The following is a 25683-nucleotide window of genomic DNA, read 5'->3' on the forward strand; positions in this document are numbered from 1 at the left end:
TTTAGTTTATTAAACCCCCAAATGGACAGTTGTTATTATTGACCATTATCTCTTTTTTACATAAAGCCTACGAATTTAGTGTCTCCTATCTCTGCATTGTTTGCCTTTGATATTTTATATGAAATGAAGTGGCTTTCAAGAATTAAAGTGAGTCCAAATTATAAAGTGTCTTATTAGAATATTAAATGATATTTCATTTTTAACCCTACAACCTTCTTATAACTTTGATAAATTAAACAAACTAACAATTTTTCTGAATCTGCATAAAAATAACCGAAATACCTTATATGAGAAACGGGAGTAGTATATTTCTTATAACAACGTCATGCTTATTTTGTTCCATGGCTTTGAAATCAAACCCTACCTGTGTCTTCTTAATCCTCTCCTTCATTATTATCCATTTCCATTTCCTGCATTATTTGTTTCGCCTACCTTCGTGTTCCAGTGCTGTACTAATTATGCTTCCTTTTATGATTTTGCAATATATATGTAATTTAAAAGTTAATCAACTTGTTTTCCAGAAAAACATTGGAACCTGAAATGCATCAGTATCAATATCAATATTATTATAATTATCGAGATCCAAACAGATTCGTGGGTTGTCTATAAAATTTGATCGCCAGTTAATCAAGTGCCAGATAAACAGTGTTATGCTATCATGTAAGTTAAAGTTTTCATATTTATATATTCGAAGGAAAAATTGTCTGTCATAGGTCTATTTTTTTTAACTCTATGTTTATCATATTTCATCTGTATCTAATTATTTTATATGAATTCTCTTGGCAAAGGATGCACGGTAACTATTATATAATCTATTTCCTCCTGGTTTGGTGTGCCGACGCGTGACATAAACGACAGATTCTTTGGGGAACAAAGAAAATTATAAAGGAAAGATACAAAAGTCATGAAGTGAAGCTGATAATATTATAAACTGATTTGCTTTACCCTTCATTGTCGTTAGAGTGATGGCAAGATCCGTTGAAGGCACAAAGCATATCATTTGATATTAAGTATTAACAAACAGCTTCACGGGTGGATTACAGGCTGGTGATCATAATTTATGATGTTAGAATACAACTTACAAGGCTTCTCATCAACCGAGTAGCCAAAAAACAAAAAAACAAATTGAGAGAGAGAAAGAGAGATGGAGAGAGAAAAAAATACCTGTAAAATGAGCAGACAACAAGGCTTTTTATTTGAACATACCAAGACAAAAAAGAGTAAACGAAGTATACCATCTCTTTGGATTTAAAAAAACAAAAAAAAAGAATAAGTATACCATCTTGTTTGCATTTTTGGGCCTCGGCTAAGGGCCTCACGATTCAATACCCTCCTCACTATAAAAATATGGATTAAAGACTTAATTTATTCTTGACTTTTTTAAAAGAGCAATAGGCACCTTGTAATAAAGTGTGGGATAATATTCTATTAGTTCACTTGAAGGAATTTAAATAATCTAATCCATTCAACCAACACAAAATATACTAGCATTTGCATTTGAAAGTAAGAGTTGGAGGATCGATGAGGAGGTTAAAAAATTGGGAGAATTTTAGTAAAAGATCTTTGTAGGGGTTTAATTTCATATCAGGACTAATAGAACCTAAAAATATATTTCAAGACCAAATGATTGAATTGAAAATATAATTGATGGAAAAATAACTAAAATACCTTTCATTTACTTTTAAAAAACTTCCATCTTGCTTGGCCCCACTACCAGTTGCCAGACCATTGTTGTGTTGGTGGTCGAACCACCACTATAGCCCTTGTTTGAGCTCTAGTGCTGACCATTGGAGGAAAAAATTCTCCTAAACAGTGAAGGATGTTTGGACCTATGACCTATTGATTCACCAGAAAGTTTTATAATCATTTAATGATACCTCTTAATTATATAATGCAAAATCTTATATATATCATAGGCTAAGTTCTCAAAAGTCAATTAAGGGTTGTGGGTCTCATATATATAAGCCAAGTATCGATGAGTTGGGGGCAAAAATATCATCATGTGCTACATTATGGTGCAAAATTTCCCAAAGCCTTAAAAAACTATGAAAAAAATCACCAATCCAAAACAAAGATATCTGTTAGCAAACATTGACCATGAATGTAAAAAAGAAATTGAAATTTTATTTGGCCTAATGTGTAGATAAGTAATACACGTGTTCATATTTGTCTTAACTAATAACACAACCTTAAACACAATATTTTATTTTGTCACATTCTATAGTTAAGAGGAGAGGAAAGGGAGTTTGAACTAACTTGGATGGAAGAGAGAGGAGATCTAGTTAGGAGTACATTCATGATCAATGCTTGCTAACGAATATGTTTGTTACAAATTGGGAATTTTTGCATCACTTTTAGGGTGATGGCCAAAATTGTACCATAATTTACTACTTAATATATATTTTTGCCTCTAACTCATTTACACGTAGCATAACATGTAAGACCTATTATTTTAACAAATGTCTATTTGAGATTTTTCCACCAATTTTTAGAGTTGATAAGTAAAATTGCACCATACTTGAGTTAATTAAGGATACCAGTGGCTCTTTACAAAGTATTTTATGAATATCTGTGCACCTTAACCCTTGTTAAAATTCAAATTTAACTTGTCCTTTTCCCTAACACATGTCTGTTAATTTATTAGTGCAACTTGTTAGCAATACCTACTACCTAATCAATCTTGTTGACTTGTTAAAATTAAAATGGACTTTTAGAATCTTAACTTATTAATATGATTCTTGGCTAGAATTAAAATTTTCTTGGTGTGTTTTAATTAACGAGGACTTTGATTTGAACCAAATCTCTCATTTGAATATACAAAATTGATGAATTTGAATTTGATTCAAATCTAAATCTATTTTAAATTATAATTCTTTTGTAATTTTAAGTTTCATATACAACCTGTTATTTGAAATTGTAATCAATTCTTGTTTTTTTTTTTTGCGTTTTCACTATTGATACTTATATGACTCTTGTATCTTTTCTTATCTCTTATCGATTTAAAAATATAAATAAACTTGTCATTTCTAATTTTTTATTTATCTCTTTTTTATTTAAAATGTTTAAATTATTTGAACAAAAAAATTTGATTTGAAATGTAAATCCTTGTGTTAACTCTTCATCCCTGTGTTCCTAGATTCTCGTGCCATAGGTGGATGAGGGTTTCGATATGCCCTTGTTGAAGAAGATGAACGATGACTTTGATCTCCCCAGCGATGGCACCAGCCTTAAATGTTGGAGAGAAGGAGATCAGCAAGTAAGGCTTGAAGACAAAGCTCCTCAAGAAAGGTGAAGGCTGGGACACGGACGCCTGAAGTGGGCGACGAAGTTGAAGGTATTCAATTTCATTTCTGTTGTGGAAATAATGTGCTTGGTTACTCATATATCGGCTTTGTTCTTATTCAAATTTCTAGTTTGTCGTTGTTGGTAGAAACTACACTGCTCACACCAGGGAGCTCGACAACGCCGTTCCAAAGGTATCTTGCTCTCCATTTTGTTTGGTTCCATGGGAAAATCCTATGTGATATTTTTTGTTTGCTCTCCATTTTTTGTTTGGTTCCGACGGCTGACATTCCGTGAGGATACAACAAGTCATCCAATGGCTTATGGTTTTCATTAACCAAAATTTATATTTTTACAATTTTTAACATTTACAAAGTTGGAAAAAACAATTCATAAACATCAAGTTTAGAAAATGTTTGTTGAAACATTCAACACTCGTATAGTCATATATTGATATATTCATATTCGTATTTTGAAATTGTCGAATAATGGATCTATTTTTCACATCTATGTGAGGGTATTATTTCTCTAACTTTATTATTTATGTAAACATATTAGTATTCATAATTAATTGTTATTGTTAATTTTACAATTTGACAAGTTTAGCTAGAATTTTAATAAATCAAATTCATGTTTATAAATTGGGGGGGTTAGAATATTTATAATGGATCTATGTGAATATATTATCTTATTTACACTTTATTCCCAGATTATAAAAGAAACTTATCAAATCCTTAAACTTTTACATCTCCAAATTTCGTAGGCCACAAAAAAAAAAATCTCCAAATATGCAATTGATTTTGATTGATTGTTAATAAGTAAATAAAATTAATGAAATAACGAGTTGAATTAAAAGGTTTAATGAGTTTCTTTTTTTTTTTTTCCTTTTTAATTGCACGTAAGTATTTTTCTATTGAAGAGGCAATCTTATTTGAAGTATGGTTAGGTGTTAAATATATTTACCTATGTAGCACTCAAAGATTTATTGATAAAAAATTCACAATAATTTTACAAAAATGAAACCTTCCCACCTTATTTTCACAGACATTTTATTTTCAAAAAGAAAAAAAGATCCCAAAAAGAAGGATAATAAATTTTTTAAAATTTTTGTGATATTTGATTGAAAAGAGAGATTAGGATACTATGTATGGCGGGGATGATTAGTCTTCTATGTGGATTATGATATACGATACTAATATAAGATGATTATTTTTGTAGTGTATGTAACCGTATGAGACAATTATTCTTTCATACAAAATTATAATGTATGATTTTGCACTCTTAAAATAATTAAAAAAAATTCTTGCACAATTTCAAGTTTCATGATTTGGCTAAAATTAATCCATCATTGTTTCTTTCCTATATTTTTATTTTTAATCTTTTTGGGTTATTGCAGTATGGGACTAGTCAGACTCAAATTTTTCTATTACTCTTGTAAAATAAACATATCTACAAGGACATATATATTTAGCGCATGATGATGTGTTTATATATATTTTTATTTTTTATTATTCACAAATAAATTCTTATTGGTGGCAATCTTGTTTGACACATAGTTGAGCACTAAATGTAAGTCCCTCTCCCAGTAAAAATTTAAATTTTAATTTGTCAAAGGATAGTCCTTTTCTGTTTATATTTTTAATATAGATAGATGCTATTTTCATGTATTATATGAAATCTACTTTTAAATGAAATCTATGTATTTTCATGTAATATTTTTCAATCAAATACGAAATCTATCTTTTTGATCATACTGAATTCTAAACAAATTTCTCGATCACCCAATCTTTCTTCGTCATTTCATTTCATCCTATTCTATCCTTTACGCATCTATTCTTTTTTTTGCTTTGGGACAAGGATCCCGTACACATCTATTCAAACACTAATAATACTTACAGGTATGCTGAAAAAGAATGATTTATTTGGAAATGAAAAAAGGAATAAATAAAATATTGTAGTTACATAAATATTTTATGAAACAGTTATTGGACTTTTCTTGACTGGGATTGTGCTTCTTGTTTAAGGTAACATTAATGCAATATGTGTCATAATTTAACGCAAGTATTGTTTGTTTTCTTTCTTTCCTCTTTGAGTTTTCAAATCCATGATTTTTGTTTGGGGAAAAACCATGAAGCTTTAGATAGAGCTCAGAACATAGGTTGATTTATAGGTGTTAGCTTGAATAATCTGTCATAAAAATTGGATTGGGTTGAACAAAATTAACGCAAATAAAAATGGATTTTTTGGCTTGGCCCAAATGACTCATGACCTCTATAGCTAATCTTGATGGGTAGGATTGGTCCATTTAACTTATTATTTTTTAAAAAAAAAAAATAAAGTAAAAAATGAAAAATATTGTAGATTTATGACTTTTAATAAATTGATGGGCATGATCGCTAGCTCAATTCATATAATGCAAATTAAAAAAAATAATTCCGTGATATTATATTGAGAACTTATCATCATGTTCATTTAGGTGCATTTTCCTAACATATATAAAAAATAAATTGAAAAGTAAAATAAAATGGGTTAGCATGATAGTCCTTTTAATCCATTAGTTCTCAAGGATTGGATTGTGTTAGAATTTTTTTGACTCATATTAAAATGGATACAACTTAATTCAATCCATATGGATTAACTCATATGGTCAGAATTGACTTATATTATTAGCTCTAGTTTTAAGAATTTACCGAAAATACGTAAGTTTGAAAAACATTGAAAATTGTGATTGATCATTTTAGTTAGGCTTGAAACTCTTATAAACTGGCCTTCTTTCTCTATTCAAATTTTGGGGCCCAAGCCCATTTCTTGATATTTGAACAAATTTAGGTAATCATGCAAGTCTAATATTGCTGTATTTTTCATTAGGTACAAATAATGAGTTTGGGATTGAGCTTGATACCATATGGTTAAAAGTAATTATAAATAAGTCATTACACAAAACTAAATTTAAAATTCACCTACAATGAATAGACATATAATTATGTTGGAAAATAAGAACATTGGCTATGTTCAATGAGCCAAGAGACGACTTGAAAGTCTTGGGATGCTATATTCAAGAATTATATTAATCAATTTTTAGTTTCTAAGAAATAAAATTATTTTTTGTGGCTTGTAGGCTGAAAAATCATAATTAAAGATGACAAAGTTCATTCATTTTTCATATTACCTTTATTGTGATTTATTTTATTTGCCTTATTTTGAGAATTGATGTCAAAAACTTTCGGAACCTAGCTTCCCTCCTCCCACCCAGCTCCCATCCATAATAACCTAAACCCTTTAAATTTAAGTTGAATGGTTCAGATTAAATATATTAATTTTAATATTAATTTTATAAATATTAAATAAAAATTATAAATTTTTTATTAAATTTAATCAGCAATTTGGACAATCCAAATTTAACATCAGTGATAACAACAATTCTAATAATGATTTAATTATGTTAAGTTTAAAACATCTTGATAGTGTTTTTGTGTGAGATAAAATGTGTAGATAAATAAGTTAGCTTATAAATGAGAGAGAAATTGGGAGAGAATCATGCACCACAAGAATTATCCTGGTTCGGTCCCCTGACTTACGTCCAGTCCTCTTGAGAAACACTCAAGAGATTTTCCCACTATAAAAATCCAATTACAATCCTGTAAGTAACACATTGAGCTCACTCACAATTCTAATTTTTTTTTTTTTTTACAAAACTCACCTAAAATTAGCATACATGGTTTTACCTAACTTACCCAAAACTAATAAAAACAAATGTCAAAGTAGTTTATTAGAAATTTCTATTGAAAAGGCTAGGTAGCAAAAACATTCTAAGCACCCAAATACTCAAATTCGAGCAATGATATTTAGGAAGTACACAATTAAGCTGGGTTAAATAATAATCTGCTTGCATCTTCAAATTCAATCCTCATCTCTTTGTAAATCATTCATCAACATCAGTTCTCTTTTTGTATTTTGTCATGTTTAACTTTCCTTCTTTTCTTGGTCCCAACAGCTAATTTCCTCCATAACCATTGTCAATTATTTGTTGTTCCCTGATTTTGCAATAAACACAATCAATCAGATTCACTTTCAAAAATATCAACGATCATTTCAAATAATTTTAATATTACTCGTTATCATCAAAACTAATAACTAAATATTGCCTAAAAGTCAGAGGTTAGATTCTAAACATATTAGAATTAGTAAATTAAACAATTAGGCTCATGGAGACTAAATTAATTTTCTCATTTACCTTGAAATGCCTGGAAGGTGTGTATGTCATGTAATCTTCAAGAACAAATGTATGTCAGTAGAGGTCTGCAAACAACATATTATTTAAAGTGGAATACATTAAAAAACATGCTTAGTTACAAATTACAAGACTCTATATATATGAACATATATAGGGTTCGTTACTTTCCTATGAACTCTTAATTTGCTCTATGTAACACCACACGTCTATTTTTGACCTGATTTATAAAAATCAAAATATCATATTCATTTTAAGACATTGTCTTGATATAATAAAATGAGCATATGGGAATTGCAAGTGGCGAATTAATCAATGCAGAGGAATGTCCAAGTAAATTAAAAGAGTGTTCATTGAGACACTAATAATCTCAATTAACTGAACTAAGTATCTAATATTAAATCTAGATATCATACCTTTGTTGTGTTTATTGTTGTTGAGGTAACACAGAAATTGATGAGGAAATTCAATTCTGCCTCGTGACTATTGTGAAGGAAGCAACACGCTAGAATCAAGTTTCTGCACAACTGTACAAAAAATGAACATCAATGGAGTACTGGTTTTACATTAATAGATTGTCCAGATAAAGTGGAAGTTATATATAAATATATGTACATAGCTAAAAACATCTGCTTTATGTTCATTTAATTGTGGATTGATACTACATAAATAAGGAGATAAAGTAATTACAGTTGAATCAGTTTTTTACCTGCCTTCTTCGCTTCTCATATGACTCTGTTTAAAACAGAGCAATTCTAATTGATTTCTTCACCTATTTGAACATGAATTATCAAACCAGAATATCATATTAGATTGGTAACTCTAGGAAGCTTTCAATCACAACAATTTAAAAAGTGGTTTACTTTCTTTTAACTATAAGTATTACCTGACATGTGATATTTTCAGTTGACACTTGGCCATTGCTTTGCATATTGAAAAGCCTATAATATTCTACTTAATGAAATTTTAGAGTAAGTAATTAAAAAGTTAAGGGCAATATCCAATTAAAAGAAAAGCATTCAGTTAAACTTTAAATTTGACTTTTATAAATAATGGGTGAATATATATAAAACTAGGATAGTTTTATTAACTTGAATTTTCATATAATGATTTTATTAAATTAAAAACCTTGTAATTAGCATATATTATTTTAAAATACCATAAGCCTCAACCATACCAAGATCATCTTTTACCAAAATAAATCTGAAAAATGAACTCGTCATAAAGTGTGTTGTGTGTCTACACACACACATTTATCATTAATTAGTTATGAATTTCAAGAAGATGAAGAGAGGATTACTTAGTTTCTTACCAGCTCTTGGTGCTGAAAGTTGAGCAATTCTTGTGAACTCCTTTCATATTTTCTAACCTAATAATATAAAAATAAAGAATCAGATCCATTGAAATGCTTTTACATTTTTTTATAAAAAATCATTAAACATTAAAAATAGACCTGTACTTAGCCACAACAATGTGGGGGTTAGCTTTTTGCCCTCCGTCCCTGCATATCATATTTGTCTCTTTTTGACTGCTTCCTCATCTTCTTTAACCTAATTTATCAAAACAATAAATCTTATAAAATCAAAAATTAAAGCTACTTAACATACATACGGACATATATTAGAACTCACATCTCATTACATATATATATGTGCATCGGGTTCAAAAATATCTAATCAAGCACAGATATTAAATATGCTAGAACGAGTCAACTAATTAGATATGGCTCTAAATCTTTTCAACTTTTATAATTAACTCACATCACTAGTGACTTGATAATTAATTGACCATTTCAAACAAAAAATGATGCCATCTATAATTCTCTTTCACTCTTCAGATGTGCACAAATAGTATAACAAACATTATCAACAGTGATATTATTATTATTGTTATTATTTATATTTATTTTGATGAGAAAGTATAGTACTCTAAATTAAACCACAAGTTCACAAGGTTATAGGTTTTTCGAGAAAATAAAAATTGAAGAAGCATTGCTGGTCTTGGCTAAGAAAATTTAACAACTTGAGGTATATATGATGTAAGTAAGATGTTTCCTATAAGTAATGTTTTATGAAGGGAAGACCAAAATAAAAATTATGATGGGAAGACCAAAAATTTTATGTGTGTAGTGGAAATGGGAAAAAAAGGAAAAAACTATTTGCGGGAAAATAAAACAATACTGAAAAGTTTGATTGTTTTGGAATTAGAAAGCTCACCTTTTGACGCAATGCCGCACCATCTCAAAGATCATAGTACTTCACCATTAATTATTACGGTTGGAATATGAGAGATGTCAGACAAGTGTTTTCCTCCTTCAAAATTATATCTTTCTTCTAATTTAGGACACGCGCGGATATATAGCAGAAGAAGAGAGGGTGGCAGCGCATCTTCTGGCAAGGATTCAAGATTTGGACAATTCCAGATGGAGAGATCTTTGAGAGAAGTAAGGTGCTGAAGCCATTTTCTATCAAACCGTTTAAGATTAGAGAAACTCCATACGGAGATATTCACAAGAGAGTTGGGCAGTAATTGATTGTTTAGTAAATTATGGAGTATAGTTTCACCTCCATCACCTCCAACCCACAATGTTGAGAGAGAAGTCAGCCGTTGAAAACCCCAATCTTCAATTGGTATACAAGATAGTCCCTCACAGTCATTAATTTCCAAAGATCATAAATTAGAAGGCAAACCACATTGAGGCAATGATTCCAAATTTGGAAGACTTCTTAGATAAAAACGTTGAAGGCTGGCAACGGAATCAATGTGTACTTCTAACATTGATCTAAGTTTTTTGCAACTTTTAATCGAAAAAGCTTCCAAGGGAAGAGCAGACCCCCCAACATATGTAAAGGTCTCCAAATTTTGAAAATCACTGATGTCAAGGGTTTTAAGCTTGGGAAAACAACCTAATGGAAAGGATGCCAAGGAATGACAACTATTCACAATCCTCAAGTGTTCAAGTGATGTGCAGTTTTGTAAAGATTCCTGAGGTACGAACTCTAACTCCTCACAATTTTGAATTACAAGACGTTGCAAAGAAGCAGGCAAACCTTCAATTGGAAAGGACATGGTTGATGAGATATCTTTGAGAGACAACTCTACAAGAATGTGGCTACCCATTATCATTCTTGGCAATGACCGCAAGCAATCACACTTCATAATTGTTATATATTTCAAAGAGTCCAGAGAATAATAATCAAGAGCTCCCAATAACCCCTGTTCCCCTTGCTTAATTGCTAGTTCTTCAATAGATGCAATCCAATGCAAAGCTGTTGATTTTGCGTCCAACCGTTTGCAACTGAAAATAAAAACTTTTGTCAATGATGGAAGGTTATGAGGCACGTCTCCTTTCAACATAGGACAATCAAATAAACTCAGACGTTTGAGATGAGGAAAAGGAAATTTGGCACCTTCACCAGCAAACGATATCCATTCCTCCCAAACTGGCATATCTCTAAATTCTAGAATTTCTAAGGATGGAAATGGTTGAAATGAAGAGGACTCTCCTTCGCTGCAATAAAATTCATGTCCAACTGTCTGCACTAATGCCATTCCTTTAATAACAAGCTCTTTGAGAGAAGGTAATTGTCCAAATGACGGGAGCGAAAGCAATACTTGCAATCACTCACTAATAAATATGCAATATTCTTGAATGAAGAATCTCCCACCCAATTCGGAAAGTTAGTGGCACCATACTGGTTGATGGTCAATCTCTGCAAGTTTGTTGAAGGTTGTAGCATGTTGAGGACATTTTTCACAATTTGTGAATCTTGAGCATCACAATCCCATTCCAACACTAACTCCTCAATTTTGTCTCTCCTCTTCAAGTTTGCCTCCAAAGCATCCATTGAATCAACAACATTTTCTAGTTTTGAAAGGGAAAGTTTACCTTGTAGACAAGGGAGCTTTTTTAACTCTTTAATTCCCAATCCAGTCGGTTGTTTGCCCACCATAAAGGTACTCAAACTTTGGAGATTTTCTAGTTTTGTAATTTGTCTAGGCATCTCCTTTAAAGCAGTGCCACTAATGTCCAGGTGACGTAGATTAATAAGCCTTTCTATCTTTCCTGGCAATTTCTTAAAACGCTTACAATTTGACAAAAGCAATGTCTGCAAATTGTAAAGTGTAAAGACCGCATCAGGCAATCTTTCAATTGCACTCCAAGAAAGGTCCAGATATCGCAAATGCTGCAAATTACCAATTGAATTAGGTAGCTCATTGACATTTCGATAGGCAAACAAAGATAGTACTCTTAAACATTTTAGTTTTGGCAACAAATCCTGTGGTACCTTTCTGGTCAATAAAGATGCCATCCTCCCATCGTATATAGATTGGGGTAAAAAAGTCCTCAAACAATTTAATTGATAAAAGTCCTCAAACCTTTTAGAGCCATCATACATTTGCATAGGATATGATAAATGACGAAGAGTAGATTTTGAAATTTTTTGGCCTTCAAACCATAGGCAACTCTTTCCAGATACAACTTTGGCTAAATCATTGATGAGATCATGCATGACAAACTTTTTTGGATCACCAGCATCTTGCTGAAAGAATGATCTATGCAATAATTCATTAAAGTAGTCATCTGCTTCCATTTCAAATGTCTTCTCCCTATGGGATTGTTGGTGTACAAAGCCTTCTGCCATCCACAACAAGACCAATTTCTTTTTCTCCAACAACATATCTTTAGGGAAGATTGAGCAATAAGCAAAGCATTTCTTCAAATGCGATGGAAGATAGAGATAACTCAGACGCAAAGCAGGCATAACATCATCATTTGGTATGTCCCACTGGTTGCTATTTAGAATTTTATTCCATTCCTTTTCATCCACTTTTGAGCGCAAAACACCTCCAATGGTTTTTACAGCAATTGGGAGGCCACCACATTTTCTTGCAATTTGCTTACCAATTGCTCCTAGCTCTGGATATTTGTTCGGATCTTCATTTGCAAATGCATGCTTGGAGAGTAAAAGCCAACAATTATCATCCGAGAGACAACGCAACTCATGTACAGGAAAGGTATGTGTGATTTCAACAACTCCTTTTTGACGAGTTGTTACGATGATTATGCTTCCCCTTCTTCCACTGTGAAAAGGGGTTACAAGGTCGTCCCAATGACTATATTTCTCATTCCACAAATCATCCAACACGATCAAAAACCTTTTATTACTCAAGCTATTTTTTAATTCAACACGAAGAAAGTCTAGATTTTTACTCTCATAGACTGTTGAAGTGACGGACTCAAGAAGATTCCTTGTCACCTCTAAAACACTAAAATCATCCGAAACACACGCCCAAGCCTTCAAATCGAAATGCTTCTGCACCTTCTCATCATTGTAAAGGAGCTGAGCAAGGGTGGTTTTACCCAACCCTCCCATTCCCCAGATAGTGATCACTCCCATGCCATTACCCTTTGGATCTTCATCACCCAGAAGCATTTTCATTAGCTTCTCCTTATCATCCTCTCTACCAACCACATCGGATTCATTTACCAGTGAAGTTGAAGGTGTTTTATGCACTCCCACGCTAACGCTTTGTAAACCAAGGATATCCTTCTGCTTGGCAAAGTGTTCGAGCCTTCGGCATGTTGCTTCTAGCCTGGAGTTCATCCTCCAATTAAATTCATCAAAACAAGAAGAAAAGAAGGATCGCACCTTGTTAGCGACGTTTTGAGAATCTTTTCCAACCTTGGATCTGAGAGACTCAGTGTTGATCTCATCCAGTAAATCCTCCGCATCATAGACAGCATCTTTCAACTCTTCAAGCCACTCCTTGACTACATGGTTTGTGATCATCTTCTCTTCTGCGTCGTTGAGGACAGCATCGAGCATCAACAGAGTAATCTTCATCTCATCCATGAGAGAGACATTCAGCTTTCTGTTGTTCATGAAATCTCGAAACTCGCTCGAGGTGATCCTATCCAGTAAGGTCTGGACAGAAGCAGAGAGCAAAGCTTGTCCCACAGCTGCTGCAGCCATGCCTTGTTTTGTTTCGGAACTCAAAGCGACTGAGAGAGAAGAGAGTTTGAAGGAAGCGATGGAGTGAGAAGGTCGCTTTAGATTGATTGACAGAACACTTGAAGAAGACGAAGTTAAATGAATTTCTTGTACATTTCAGGAAAAGACAAGAGAGGGTAATTGCAATGAAGATAAGAAGGACGTGTAATTCCAACATGGTAGGCCATGCCAGCAACATCTCTGGTCAATCTACGCGACAACACACCATTCATTTCCAGTGATAACGGTACGAGTGAATCCACAAGACTAAAATAAACCTGAGACCTCAATGAATATATTTCTGAAGGAGAGTATTTATATATATATATATATATATATCTCAACTATCTATATGTTAGAAATTTGTGTCAAAGGGCGAAAAAGACGCTTTAAAGTTTGGGTGTGTTTCCTTATTAAAGTTTAGCCTTCAGCACTTTATTAGAAATAAAACCATCAATTTATTTCTAAACCATTTATTCATAATACGTCGGGGTTAAAGAAAACCAAATCAACAACGCTTTCTTATTAATATTTATGCAAAACATATTTTAATATTTTTAATATTATTTTTCTCACATCCTTTTTCTTTGATATTTTTAAACAAATAGATTATTAAACGAATGACGTGTGTTTAAATTTCAATTGACAAAAATTAATTATAAAAAAAATTAATTAACAAAATGTAATGATGTTTGAATAATATTTTTTAAAATTAATTTTAATAATTAAAGATATTTGAATAATTTTTAGAATCAATTATAAAAATTGAGAAAATGAAAAATATTCAAATGTTGAAAATTAATTTTTAAATAGAAAAAAAATCTTTTACAAAATACAGTTTCACAAGCCAAATGCAATTTTATAAAATTGAGCGTATTTAAAAATGTTTTTGCAAATCTATAATTTTAGTCTCAGAATTAATTTTAAAAGAAAATCTAAATAGACCCAGCATTTTTAAAAAATTTAAATTTTTATTTTAAAAAGTAAAATTATAAAATATATTTAAATAGCATAATTTTCTTTAGAACTGCTAAACAAATTCAGATCAGACCGCGTAATAAATTCTATTTAAAACGCTGTTGTCCTTGCCGAAAGCACAGCTGTCATGCCACAGACTTGGTTGGTGAAGAGAGTAAAACTCATTAAAGCAAAGGCATCGCTCTTGTCCTCTTGATTGAGACTTGAGAGTTGAAAAAAACAATGGCACGTAAGAATTGACCAGTCAGAAAAAGGTGAAAAAGAAAAGAAAATAACTAATCAATGCAGTTAAAGTTGGTATGGGAACTTATTTTCATGGAAATTCACGGCTCATGTAGCCATGTAACATCTCCCACCAAGTAAAATAGGAAAAGTAAATGAGAACAGAGAAGGGAAATAATGGAAATAGAGTTAAAAACTATTATTCTACATTTGTTTGTTAAAATTTCAAGAAAATCTTGACACTTCTTGTTATCATGCAAAGGAAGCCAACGGTAAAAAAGTAAAAAGAGAGAAGTAGCGAAGGTAAGAGATTTCAATGAAATTTCAAAATTCAAGAAATAAAAAAAAAATTGCAGCAAGTGGCTGCAGAGAAAAGTGAAGAAGGAAAAAAGTGGGCCCCTACTCTTTCAACCACGGCTTCTTTTTCGAGGGAATCAGCCTTGCCTTCTATTGTTCGAGAGATGAGAGTTAACGAGCTGCCTCGGTGACAGAATACTTAAATGGAATGGACACATTTAAGTTCTAAAATTTTAAATCAACGATAATTAGAATTTTTCTAAAACCATTTCGCCATATATTTTTGTCTTGTACATGGAGTGCTTATCCCAAGCTATCTTGATTGAAGTTCATCGAAAGAACTAGCATCCTATTAAAATGGAGTGTAAGGTGTCCCTCTTTTCATCTATTTTTTACTGATAATTTAGTATTTTTTAGTGAAGCATCAATTTCTCAAGTCGAAGTAATCAAGCGTGTTTTGCACCAATTTGCCTCTCCTCAAGACAAACTGTAAGTCAAGCCAAAACCCATGTTTATTTTTCAAAGAACGTGGCTTTGTAAGTTTCCAAAGAGATATGCCAGAAGCTAGGATTTCAGCGCACTGACTCTTTGGGTTGCTATTTGGGCGTACCTTTAATTACTAGAAGAGTCACAGCTGCAACTTATAGTTACATTGTTGAAACATTGCACCATAAGTTAGCAGGGTGGAAAGCGAAGTCTCTTTCCTTAGTTGGTCATATTACACATGCGAAGTCTGTTCTCTCTTCCATCTCCTTTTACACTATGCAGAGTACAGCCCTTCCAACTGGCTATTGCAGAACAATTGAAAAAATCATTCGAAAATTCATATGGGGCTATAATGATGATCATCGAGGTATTAGCTTAGTTAATTAGAAAGAGCTCTGTCAACCTCTCACTCGTGGGGGTTGTGGCTTAATCAACATTGAAGCCCAAAACAAGGCTTTCCTTTCTAAGTTGGTCTACAAAATTTTGCTGAACCTGATTTACTATGGGCACGTGTCCTTAAAGGTAAATACCACATACAAGACACAACTACTCGGAATATCACAAGGAGTTGCTGTTCTTATTTTTGGAGAAACATCTCAAAAATATGGCAAGACACTGTTATGCACCTCAAATGGAATCCTGGAGATGGAAGTAGCATCAAATTTTGGTCTGACTTTTGGGTAGGAGACAATGGACCCCTATATCCCTTATCTTTTGCTGAAATTAACAAGTTTGACCTACTCAAACCAATTTTTGATTTCGTTGACAAATTTGGACAATGGAAGTGGAGTTTATTCGATCATCTACTACCTCAGCACATATCCCAACAGATTGCCAGAATCTCCATCAACATAATTGAATCGGAAAAGCCATCTTGCCATTGGAACCTTAGTGGAAATGGTGTTTTTACTGTTAAATCATCATATATTAGCCGTCAATGTACTGATTGGAATCCGGCTGATAAAATCTGGTCTAAGATTTAGAAATTACGTATGGCTCAACGAATCCATACTTTTGTGTGGTTAATGACCAAAGGTAAACTTCTTACCAACTGTGAAAGATATAGAAGACATATGATAGATGATCCTACTTGCTTTCTTTGCCACCTCATACTAAAACTATTGATCATGCACTGAGACATTGTCCCTTTACTGCCACTGTTTGGAAGAAGGTCTTGCCATCTGATTTACTACTTGATTTTTATGGAAGTGAGATGATTCCATGGCTCATTGGTCAATTACTTAATCCCCGACTAGACATTTCTTGAAAGATTGGTCTTAGTATCACTTGTTGGAAACTCTAGGACATTAGAAGCCGAAGTCTCTTCACAGAAGAAATTTTTGCTATGGATAGCATTCTTTCTCATATTAAAGCTGTTGTTAATCATACTTATAGATGCTTTTCTTCCCTTAGATCACTGATGTAATATTTTCTCGCTTTAACTGTTTGTACAGCTCTGTTTCAGGTTAATGATAATTCCCTTTTCACTCAAAAAAAAGGAACATTATGCTCTTGTTAATTAAAAAGAAAAAACATAAGTACTTTTATTAATTTATTTTAAAAAAAATTATTTTTTATTTATAATAATTGGGATAAAATTAAAATGTTACCATACTTTTAACTAGATAATTAATTTTTATTAATTTACATGATTTGATTAAAAAAATGTCTTATACATGAGGACAAGAGGGTATGTTTTTGATAAAATCTTTTAAAAAAATTAATTAAAATTAATATGAGTGGTAAAAGCTCTTATAATTTAAACAAGTGATTAAAAGTTTGAAACCTCATTTTTATACATGTAGTAATTTATCTCAATATTTTGAAAAAGATATTCTCAACTGTATTTTGTTATCAACGATAAACCTTCAGCACGCACGTTACTTGAAATAAAACAATCAATCTATTTCTAAACAATTTATTTTAGGATAAATTGGATCGTTGGCTAAAAAAATTTTTATACCAAGAAAATATGGACTAAATTTTTGAAATTTTGAGAGTATGATCAATTTATATTGATATACAAAATATTTATTATTGATATACTAGGAGTTTATAATTGAAAATTTAAAAATTTACAAAAGTTTTATCATTGATATATAATGATGTATCATTAATAAATATAATAAACCTATCATAATATAAAATATAATAAATATTAAGTTGTCTGTTTAATTAATTTTATAAATAGATTATATATACAGAAGTCCTTTTATTTTATAAAACGTTGGGGTTGAAAAGATTAAATCAACAACGCTTTCTTATCGATATTTATACAAAACATACTTTACTCCATCCTGCTGTTCTCTATTCATACATTGGTTTTTTGGGCTGCAAACACAGCTGGCATTGATAATAAGAACCGAAAATAACGGAAATACATAATTACATCTAAACGATATAAAGAGAGTAAACTTATAATTAAAACCAAGGCATCCCTTTTGTATTCTTCATTGAGACTTGAAAGTTTTTTATTTTTAAAAATAAAAAATTATATTGAAGTTCACAAAAAAAAATTAATTATTACAAGATCTATTAACAATTGAATTAAACCTTAATTTAATTGGTAATAGATATTATAATAATTAATTTTTTTATGAAATCTAGGTGTAATTCTTCCAAAAGAAAGCTGTTGAAATGACAAGATAGAAAAATGTGAAAAAGAAAAGAGAATAACTAAAAAAAATTAAATGCGGCGAAAAGCATATATGAGAATTTTTTTTTTAAATAACAAGGAGGTAAAGCTAAATAAAATAATATATATTCATTAGATGATTAGTCTTATTTATATAACTAGTACAAATAATTCTGGTCCAAGAGAATCCTATAGTTAGGAAGTGATTTTACCATAACTCTCATCGTGTGTGTTAGAAGAGGTCTTACATTGTTCAAACTTGATAAATCTTGACATATATATACTAATATGAGAATTTGAACAAGTAAATGAATTGAGAAGAGAAGAGAAGTGAGTGAGTAAATGCTCAAAATTTAATCACCATTGATTATACTTTTAATTACAATGTGCAGAAAAAGTTTTCTTTAATTATCCTTAAGCCATACTTAATTTTTAAACCACTAAATTAATTGTCCTTAACCTGCTTGTGAATTTTCGACTTATATAAGCTTTTGCCCGTTGTTTGTTTAACACACTGCTCTTAAGTTTTGAAGCTCATTTCTTCTTCCTCTTGAGTTATTTTATATTTCTGTTTTGTGTCCTTGCTTTCTATTGGAAGAGTTCTTTAAATGTAATGTGTGAAAATCATCAAAGAAAGATATTTCTATTGGTTTGAAATTTCATAGAATGATTTGATTATATTAAATTTAAAACCTTGTGACATATTATTTGTTATTGTCAAAACTAATAACCAAATATTGGCTAACAGTCAAAGATTGGATTCTTAACACATTGGAATTAGTAAATTAAACAATGAGACTCATGTAGATCAAATTAATTTTCTCATTTACCTTGAGATACACTGAAGGTGATTATATCACAAAATCTTCAAGGGCAAAGGTGTGTCAATAAAAGTTTGCAAAGAATATATTAAAACGGGAATTGTTAAGAAAGCATCCTTAGTTACAAATTGAAGATATAATATATATATATATATATATTATATGAATTAATAGACATCCATTTTCTGACACACTATGTTACTGATTTTAAGACAATATCTTAATGTACTAAAATGAGCATCTAAGAATTACAAGTGGTGAATTTTTCAATGCAGAGAGAGATGTCAAGGTAAATTAAAAGTGTGCTAATTAAGACACAAATCTCAATAAACTGAACTATGCATGTAATCTGGATATCATACTTTTGTTGTCCTTATTGTTGCTGAAGTAAAATAGCAATTGATGAGGATATTCAATTCAACCACATGACAATTGAGAAAGCCGAATAAGAAAAACATCATAAATAATCAAATTTTTTGCCCAACACAAAAAATGAACATCAATGGAGCTAAAGTGGAAGTTTTATACATACATATATACATAATTATCATCTTTATGTATATGTTCATTGATCAATTGTTTTGATTAATATTAGAGTTAAGTGTCAATTTTGCCTATAAACTGGTCATGAAAGTTTACAAATGATTCTAAATTTAATTATGAGTCATTTATATCCTTTAATCACCCATATTTTTAATCAATCATCCTGTCATTTGTACTATCAAAATTTTCTATTAGCTGGGTCCAAATTTAATTTTTTAATATTTATTTATTATAAAAGATTCATATCTATTCAAGTAATTGTCAATATAAAAATGAGATATGAATATTTATGCACATGTACAAAGCTTGATGATGTGAGGTATGATCATTTTCAAATCAAATTTGTTTAAACCAACTTTTTGTAAAATTATCAAAATCTTGAATGGAACTAGGTTGATCGAGAATCATGTGAAAGACATATGAAGAGAATTGAGAATAGTAAATTCTAATGATTTCAAACTATAATTATATTTAGGTTAAGTTTTGATGATGATGAATATAGATTAATTAAATATATAAATGCATGATATAATAATGTTTATATTATTCTCATGCATATTAATACTTGGACTAACCACTATGTTCATGATATATTATTAAAGGTTATTCAATGTGAATGAGCATGAAGAGGAAGCCATTGTTATTAGCATGCTTCACTCAATAATAAAGATGAAGAGAAAGGTAATCTAAGAAATGCTTAAGTGAATAAAGACATATAAGCTTGAATCCATCATTGCCTTGATCTTGATGGGTATAATGTCTTTAAGCTTTCTAACCTATATGTTAAACTCATTGTTTTTATATGCATTTATTTTAAATTTTAACTAGCATTTTTGTTTTAAAATAAATAGTGATATATAACCTTAATCTTGTTTTTAATCAATTATATCTCACAAGATTTGAAAAAGTTTCCTCTTAAATATTGTCTGAAAACTAACTTCATAAAGTTTCTTAAAAGTTATATTTACTCAAAGTGGAATTATGTTATCAATGTTTGAAGTTTATGATTTGAGTTAAGAGTTTTAGAGATATATGGTTTTGACCTTTATTTAGTATTTTCTATATATCTCTTAATATAAAATTCATTTAATATGAAACTTCTTTCATTTAAAAATAGACTTGTAAATCTTCCCAAATACATTTATTTCATTCAGAATGAGTTTAATATGAAATTGTTATGATTTTCAAAGTTGGTTGTATCCAAATCCTTTATAAAATGTCCTTGACCTTTCCTCACTTTTTTTAATCATATCTCTCAAAATATTTTTGAATTTTTGAGTAGGTATTTAGTTGGAAACTAGACATTTAGAGCTTTCTAACCATATATCATTTTCTTAATTTGGATTTAAAAATGAAAGAGTTATGTTAGTTAGAAGTTGACTTAAACTGCATTCTAAATCTGTGTCCGTTATTTTGAAATTGCAAGCCTTATTCAGGAATAGCTAGTCTTATTTGAAAATAAGCTTGCTTATTCTAGTAGAAGCATTGATTGTAATGCTCTATTTCTCACGTGAATAATAGGGGTCTTTGAAACTCCTTCTAATCCCTTTCCTTTCGCCTTATGAGTGTTGTGTTTACTCCATAACCTTCTTAAAATTATTTGAAATACAACTTTGTTTAGGATTAAACTCTTAATAATGATTTTTATCATTTCCTATTCCCATATAGTCAAGAAACTTAAAAGCTTAATCTATATTGAGTTTCTTTCTAGAATTGAGTATTCAACTTAATCTTAATCTTTTAAGGACCTTTCCTAATTGCCTACAAAGTATTTCAGTTGAACTCATAATCAAATATTCAGAATCTGAAAGCCTATCTGAGATTTTGATGAATAGGTCCTTATTTTGAAAGAGCTTCCTTATTTCAGAATAGCTTATTCCTATGTGTATTCCTTATTCTCAAGTAATCAACTCTCTTGCCTATTCAGAATTAACTTATTTAGGAATAGCTGTCTTTATTTAAGAATAATGTTCATCTCTTTAAAGCTTTTTCACGATGCATCATTTTGAAGTTTCTTATTTAGGAATAACTTATTCAGGAATAGTCTATTCAAGAATAATAGAAATAACTTCCCTTATTCCCAAATAAATTTGTTCAAACCATCGTATGCATAAGTTTCTTCCGATATGAGAACTATATTTCAAAAGAACCAATCCTGTGCTTCTCATTGTTTTGTTCTTCACTATTTCAAAATAAGCTTATTTATTCAAGAATAAGCATGAAGAAACTTGCTCTATTTCTCACATCTATAATAGGAGAATTTTGATTCTCTCTCTAATCTCTTTCTTCCCACTTTCTGAGAGTTGTGTTAGTTATTTAATCTTCCTAGAATCATTTTAAACAAAACTTTAGGTTGGATTAAACACGTCTTAATTATTCCAAATAGTCTTACTCCTAAATAGTCTTTGTTCTTCCAGTATAATTTTCAACAGTAATATTGTTAGAGTATTAAATACATAAATGCTTTTATATTTGCTTTTGACTCCAACACGCTAACCCATCTGAAAAGCTACCATTTCCTACTATCTTTTTTAGGTAATAATATCATTGCAAAGCTACAATCTTACACTTACATCTACAACATTAAGGATCAAAAAGTAACAGAAAATTAATTGTGTCTACCAGATACTTTACAAGATGCAAGAGGAGAATAGACAATAACTCTAATGGCTACTTTAATGAGTCTAATGAATCACTTATCAACTCTAGTTATAAAAGGACTCATTTATGAAGATCGAAGCAGAGAAGTAATTGTGTGCAAGTTGTGATATTCAATACTCTCAACCACCTTTGTTTTTATTTTCAATATTGTTATATTTTAATGTATTCATCTACTCAATGAGTGAGTTTGTATGAGGATCACTTTGAGATCAATTCTTTCTATTATTTATCTGAGCAGACTTAAGATCAGGCGATCTTAAGTGGGTATTAAAATTACCTCTCAAAGGGGGAGAGAAACATACTTGTAAGACTGAGAGATTGTAAGTAGCTTCACAAGTGTTTGAATCAAACTTATGAGATTTTTGTAAAGGAGAGCAATATAGACATTAAGTCTGAGATTATATTGTGGCTTCACAAGTGCCCAGATTGAACTTTTAGTTATATTGAAAAATCTCAGGAGGTTCTTAGGAACTAGACGTAGGCCAAATAGAGTGGGCTGAATTAAGATAAATTCCTTGTGTATTGCTCGCTATCTCTCTCATTGTGATCAACTTTATTTATCCTCTCATCATTCATATTTCAAGTTTCTATGATCAAGAGCTTTAAGCGATAAATTGGAGGACACCTAATTCACTCCCTCTTGGCTGACCAGCATATCTAATAGGTTTTCGACGTGCATGCAGGTAGGTTCGTGAGAGCATGCCTAAGAGGACGTCAGAGTAGTCATCAGATTTCATGATGGTGGGAAGCACGATTTCTGTTTTTGACATAAAAATAGGGGAGAACAAAACCTAAGTCAAGTGTCATCATTTTAGTATGAAGCCGCTTCAACTGTCGGCAAAGGGATAGTAGAATACTAAGGTCTCAGCCAAAGCCTTTTTGGTCACTTGAACTGTATCTCATCCTCTCATCAAAGAATTGTGTTGATAGAACTGGATTATTGGAATTTAGAACTGAAGGCTCCTTTAGTTGTTGACCTCAAGCAAATGCTTCACCACGGTGCCATTGCCTTTGCCACACCTACCATTTTTAGTTGATGCCAATGAACTATGATATGGGTTGATTAGATATGGAGAGAGAGTGGGGAGGAGAGGGAGGGAGAGAGAGAGACAATGGGAAGGAGATGGAGAAGAGGGTGGGGTGGAAATAGAAAAGGAGAGAGATGGGAGGAGAGAGTTATTTTATATTATAAAAATATTTTAAAAATGGTGGGACCCACTATTAAATATTTTACAATGAAAATATTAAAAAAAATTCAAATATGCGCCTCACATAATGGGATAATAATGTCAAGGTACGGCAAACTGAATTTCTAAAGTTAAGAGATAAAATTGATCAAAAATTATATTTATAATCATTTGTAAACTTTTGCATAGTTTCAGGATAAAATTGACTTTTAACCTTAATATTATATAAGGAGATAAAGTAGTGACTTGAATTAGTTTTTTACCTGCCTTCCTTTGCTTCTCATGTGACTGTTCTTTAAAACAGAGCAATTCTATTGATGTCTTCACCATAAGATAACACTATGAGCTTTCAATCACAACAATTTTTTTTAAAAAGAAGTGGTTTAATTTATTTTTGCTATAAGTGTTATCTGTCATGTGACATTTTCAATAGACTCTTGGCCATTGTTGTGCTTATTGAAAGCCAATAACGTTCTGCTGATGAAATTTTAGAGTAACTAACTAAGAAAAAATATGTGCAAAATCCAGGGAAAGAGAAAACATTCTGCCAAACTTTAGATTTGTGATTTAAAAGTATCACAAGAGTTGTCTTCAGCTTATCCAAGAGAAAGACATTGAGCTTTCTGTTGTTCATGAAATCTCGAAACTCGCTTGAGGCCATCTGATCATCTGGCAAGGTCTGCACAGAAGCAGAGAGCACCGCTTCTCCCACCTTAGCGGCGAACTCCATGGCTTGTTTTGTTTCAGAACTCAAAAAGTATTGCTTAGATGAATGAGAGAGAAGAGAGTTTGATGGGAAGAGATAGAGTGAAGCCACTGAGAGAATACTTTGCGCGTCAGAATATAAGGTTAAGGTAGGCCATCCGCAGCAACATCTCTGTTCGTTCTTGGAAAAGTCTACCAAATTAAACAATCATTCATTTTACTATCTATATGTTATTTTTTTTATATTAAATAGAAACTGTCAGAAAAGTTTACCATAATTTTAATTTTCTGGTTGAATTCTCTTTTATATCTGTCTTTAGTTGTGAATTTTGATTTTCTTGCTTTAATCCTATTTTCTGTTATATCTTAATCCTCTAGTTCTCACATTGACAAGAAATGAATAATACTGATAATGATGTAGAGAATTATTATTATGGAGGATTAAGGTTTCAAAATTCTGAAATAATTTCCTAAACTGTTTAGTTGATTAAACATGGATGGTCCTAAGAAGAAGGACTTGTATTTTTAAAATATTGGTAGGCCATTCACAATAACTTCTTCGGTCTTTCATGAAAGAGATTAACCCACAACCGTCCATTTTACCAAGAGTATCTTCTAGTGGCATTGTTGAATGGAACATATCAGCGAGGGAGGATTTTAAATTTAAAGATGCTTCGTGGCTTTGCTAGATTTCATATGTGAATTGATAATTAAAAAATCACCTTTATTTTAAATTTAATATGTATTAAAATTATAAGTTACTTAAAATATTTTTAAAAAAATTAAATGAAATTTGATTTGTGAAGAAACCAATGTAGACAATTCAAATGGATGATGAACACTTTGGGCAAGAGTGAATGCTATTACAAAAATTGTCAAATATGACACATAGTACTTGTGGTTTATAACATGAATTTGACAGCTTCTCACTGATTTAATTTTGGCCAAATAAGAGGCCATTGCCAGAAAAAATTAGAACTCAGAGAGAATGGGAAGAGTGAGAGAGGAACAGAGGAAAAGGAAGAAGAGGCGAAGATATTTAAGTCATTGAAAAAAATATTTTAAAGAATAATATATCAAAAGTAAAAACCCATTATAAAGTGTGTTGTGTGTGTATGTTTGTGTCTATATATAAATCATCAGCTTAAGATTTTAGGAATATGAAGAGAGGATTAGTTAGTTTCTTACCCGCTCTTGATTCAATCTGTGCTGGAAGTGGAGCAATTCTTCTGCTAACCTAATAATATAAAACAAAGAATTAATTAGATACACATTTTATAAAAAAAAATTTCATTAAACATTAAAAAAAAAGAACTGTTGCTTAGCCTCAACAACTGGGTTAGCTTCTTACTTGACTTCCTTGGATATCATATCTGTCTCTTGTGTTTGAAGTATAGAAATTCTACTGCTTCCCCTGTTCCTCATCTTCTTGATTAATCAAAACATGCAAATCTTATAAATTCAGAAATTAATTAATGTTACTTAACAAATATATATGTGTGTATCATAACTCACATCTCATTAGAAATATATGTGATTAAAATCACACTTCATTCGTTCATAAATATCTAATCAGGCATGGATATTAAATACTATATCGAGCCAAATAATTAAATATGGTTCCAAATCTTGTTATTAT

General features: G+C 31.0%; 1 protein-coding gene across 5 annotated transcripts; it reads right to left on the reverse strand.

The window, feature by feature from the left end:
* Positions 1-6820: 6820 nt before the first annotated feature.
* Positions 6821-13664, reverse strand: LOC129300112 (putative disease resistance RPP13-like protein 1). Of its 5 annotated transcripts, XM_054938646.1 has the most exons (8): positions 10924-13664; positions 9730-10811; positions 8967-9063; positions 8826-8882; positions 8223-8285; positions 7930-8040; positions 7517-7581; positions 6821-7316 (listed from the first exon to the last, which is right to left on the reverse strand). In XM_054938646.1, the coding sequence occupies exon 1, from the start codon at positions 13489-13491 to the stop codon at positions 11056-11058; it is 2436 nt and encodes an 811-aa protein (XP_054794621.1). In that variant the 5' UTR covers positions 13492-13664; the 3' UTR covers positions 6821-7316; positions 7517-7581; positions 7930-8040; positions 8223-8285; positions 8826-8882; positions 8967-9063; positions 9730-10811; positions 10924-11055. The 5 variants fall into 5 exon arrangements, with proteins under 5 accessions (XP_054794621.1, XP_054794623.1, XP_054794622.1 ...); XM_054938648.1 differs by having other exon boundaries at positions 7930-8032; positions 9730-13664; XM_054938647.1 differs by having other exon boundaries at positions 7517-7551; positions 9730-13664.
* Positions 13665-25683: the final 12019 nt, after the last annotated feature.

Source organism: Prosopis cineraria, unplaced genomic scaffold (genome assembly GCF_029017545.1).
Source record: "Prosopis cineraria cultivar Desert tree isolate PC_DT_omini unplaced genomic scaffold, ASM2901754v1 PC1435, whole genome shotgun sequence".
NCBI lineage: Eukaryota > Viridiplantae > Streptophyta > Magnoliopsida > Fabales > Fabaceae > Prosopis > Prosopis cineraria.